Source organism: Sinocyclocheilus grahami, unplaced genomic scaffold (genome assembly GCF_001515645.1).
Source record: "Sinocyclocheilus grahami isolate Dianchi unplaced genomic scaffold, SAMN03320097.WGS_v1.1 scaffold790.1, whole genome shotgun sequence".
Taxonomy (NCBI): domain Eukaryota; kingdom Metazoa; phylum Chordata; class Actinopteri; order Cypriniformes; family Cyprinidae; genus Sinocyclocheilus; species Sinocyclocheilus grahami.
The window spans coordinates 378,090-381,729 of NW_015505969.1; the positions used below are offsets into that span (position 1 = coordinate 378,090).

General features: G+C 35.5%; 1 protein-coding gene across 1 annotated transcript in view; it reads right to left on the reverse strand.

Annotated features, from left to right (window-relative positions):
- LOC107561752 (asparaginyl-tRNA synthetase 2, mitochondrial) overlaps positions 1–3,640 on the reverse strand; it is a 17,581-nt gene that overhangs the window by 10,215 nt on the left and 3,726 nt on the right. The window contains exons 3-9 of the mRNA XM_016246229.1: positions 3,044–3,164; positions 2,817–2,957; positions 2,024–2,104; positions 1,771–1,874; positions 1,136–1,268; positions 881–979; positions 731–768 (exon numbers count right to left, since the gene is read on the reverse strand). Coding sequence (XP_016101715.1) covers positions 731–768; positions 881–979; positions 1,136–1,268; positions 1,771–1,874; positions 2,024–2,104; positions 2,817–2,957; positions 3,044–3,164 — 717 coding nt within the window. The remainder of the gene's footprint in view (positions 1–730; positions 769–880; positions 980–1,135; positions 1,269–1,770; positions 1,875–2,023; positions 2,105–2,816; positions 2,958–3,043; positions 3,165–3,640) is intronic.

Below are 3,640 nucleotides of genomic sequence, written 5' to 3' on the forward strand. Positions count from 1 at the left end.
TTGGGACATAATTATGGATTATAATGACTTATACTGTCCTTTTACGCGTTGCGTTGCATCGCGCCGCGTAAACATAAAACCATGTCTGCATTTGTGATCAGAGAAACAACAAACAACAAGCGCTACTCTACACTGCTCAAAACTCGCGTTTGAATCAGTGGCAAATTATTTAAATATGAAAACGTACTTACAGGCTGTGAGTCAGCATTATTTGTCAGAACACCGGCATTGTAGGCTACTCTCCCAGGATCAGGAAACAGTCCTCCATAAAATGCGCTGCACACATCTGAATATTTGGGTTGAACTGTTCTGGAACAGTGTTGTAAATACAACTTAACCACTGATTTCTAGTCATGTCCTGTTTTGGAAGACCAAACAAAGGAAACGAAACACACAGGGTCTTCACAACATGGCAGCGGTGGTGGCAGCAACAATAAAGTTACGCCTTCTTTCTTTGCGTGAACATTTGGGCGGCGTTATGCAAATCTTCCCACACAGTGACGTAGACATGTGGGGGCGTGTTTGAACGAGGCATTTTAGGAGGGCATGGATCAGTCTTAACTTTTATAAAGAATATCTCTTTGGGTTTGAGACTTTAGTCTTTGCAACTTTAGGGATCGTATCTATTCACTAACAGCTTGTAACACTCCAAAGAGAAAGGAAAACTTGAAATCGCATCATATGACCCCTTTAAGAAGTAAAAAGACTTCAACTGAAATATAATACGTACACATTAAATTTTCTTTTCAACATGAGATCCACTTGATCCTGGGAATGTTCAAATAAGATAAACATGATCAGTGTATTACATGCATTATAGCGGAGAAACTCTTATAAGGCACTTATAAAGCATAAAGAGCAACAGCATTGTGTGTCATACCCTGTGTCCTGGTGCAATGTATTTGTGAAATAACTCTACATCCTCTGCACAACAGGACAGCACATGCTCCGTGGCAGCCTTGAATAAGTCCTCCATTACCTGGAGAATGAGAAACAAGCTTTAAAATGAAAATGATGCATTATGATGTGTACACACTTTCAAATCCACCTTAAAACCATCATCTGTCACTAAAGACGGTCATCATCAGTCTTTAGTGCATGTAATTCACTGAGTGGGAAGGAATGAGTTTTGCACCTTCATAAGGTCGTCGAGTGACTCAGTGAAGGCAATCTCTGCCTCTACCATGTAAAACTCTGCCAAGTGTCTCCTGCTTTGAGAGTTCTCCGCTCTGAACGTGGGGCCGAATGTGTACACTGCTGAAAAAGCCCTACAACGGACAACAGCAGACGCTGAGCAATTACAAAACATTTTAGCATTCAACTTCAGCTAATGAATACTCAGCTCGTTATACATTTTGTAATGTCTAATCTAGTGGATCTCAAACCCTTGACCAACACAATAATTATAAAGGATATTTCCTCTGGTATTTATGCTGTATAAACTGATTTATAAATTGGTAAATTAAAAACACGATTCACTTGACTCTATAAGCTTCGAGAATCTGATTCTGAATGGTTTTTAATAAATAATAGTTATTGCGGGGGAAAAGCAATGATTTGAGTTCATCTTGATTTTCTGTGTTTTTAGCATTATAATTAAGTTTTAATGAATTTTTAATTTTCAAATTACTTTCATTTGGGGGCTTTTCTCAGCAAATATTGCTATTCAATTGTGTTATATAACAAATAAACTTCCTAATAAATTCACAGCCCTAATAATAAAATAAAGCTAAGATCAAGAACATGACTAGTTGTGTCTAAACTCTTTACCCTGCCATCACCTCCAGGTGCAGTTGTCCTGACACTGTTAGGTAAGCCGGCACAGAGAAGAAATGTGGGTTTGGATCGTCTGAGTCATTTTTATGACCTGCAGGCTTCAGAGAGCACAAAGAAAAGTTTTCATTGTTTTAAGGAAGAACCAAAAGTATCCATGTACCATATTTTGAAATAGTATAATTTTGCTTGTTGCTATATCTCACATTTCACCCTTCAACTAAGAAATACATAATAAATCTGACCGTACCTCAACTTGGAAGAGTTCTCCAGCTCCCTCACAGTCGTTTGAGGTGATTACTGGTGTGTGTATCTGCACATAACCGTTATCCTGTAACAACAATTAACACATTCACTCAAAAGGAAATACAAGCCATGTGAGAATTTTTGTTTCATAATTTTAATTTGTTATTAATTTGCACATTATGCAAATTATACAGGTAATATAAGAATTAAAGAATGAAAATACATTTAAAATATCTTTTTATTACTATTCAAAAGTAAAACGATTTTTTATAAATAAACACATTTATAATATTACAAACTGTATAAAAAATATATAAAATGTATAAATACATTTATATTTGTTTTATTCATTTTGTAAAATGTATAAATACATTCAGTTAATTATTAAATTACATTATTTCAAATAAATGCTGTTGTTCTGAACTTTCTATTTCAACAAAGAATCCTGAAAAAAAAGCATCATGGTTTCCACATAAATAATAAGCAGCAAAACTGTTTTAACATCGATAAGAATTGTTTCTTTAGCAGCAAATCAGCATATTAGAATTGATTTCTGAAGGATTCATGTGGCACTGAAGACTGGAGTAATGATGCTCTCCTTTACAGGAATAAGCTACTTATTAAAATATAAAACAGTTATTTTTAAATTGCATAAATATTTCACAATATTACTGTTCTTACTTTATTTTTGATCAAATAAACGCAGCCTTGGTGAGCATAAGAGATTTCTTTCAAAAACATTAAATCTTACTGATGCCAAACTTTTGAACAGTAATGTGTAAATTATAACTTTTCACCCTGAAGAATGACTGGATAGCGGTTGTAGCCTCACTGCGTATCCTGAGCAAAGAGCTGAAGGCATTTGTTCGGCATCTGAGGTGAGGAAACTGCCTGACATACTCCAGAGAATGACGCTCCTTGATCTTGAAAGGAAAGTCCTAGAGCAGACATACTCTGTCAATTTTTTATATAAATCACTTTATCTATTTTCTCTGACTGATTCATTTTCAAAGTAAAGACTCACCACAGGATTGCATTCACCAACCACTTTAATATGCTGAGCATGTAACTCCACATTTTGTCTCTTATTTATGCTCTTCTCTAAGGTGCCAGTGATGTCAACAGCACAGCCAAATGTGAGGTCTCTTGACAAGAAGGGAGGATAAATCAAAACTATACATCTACAGAGGCCCTAAAGAGTATTTAAACAAATAAAAACAACATTTTCTTTCTTTGATTTTTAGTGGATGCATGAAATCAGTTCCCTCAGATTCACACAAGTGCACTTGTTTACTGTAAATTGGAACAGTGTATGTATATATATATATATATATACATACATACACTGAACAAAATCATAAACGCAACACTTTTGTTTTTGCCCCCATTTTTCACGAGCTGAACTCAAAGATCTAGACTTTTTCTATGTACACAAAAGGCCTATTTCTCTCAGATATTGTTCATAAATCTGTCTAAATCTGTGTTAGTGAGCACTTCTCCTTTGCCGAGATAATCCATCCACCTCACAGGTGTGGCATATCAAGATGCTGATTAGACGGCATGATTATTGCACAGGTGTGCCTTAGTCTGGCCACAATAAAAGGCCACTCTAAAATGTGCA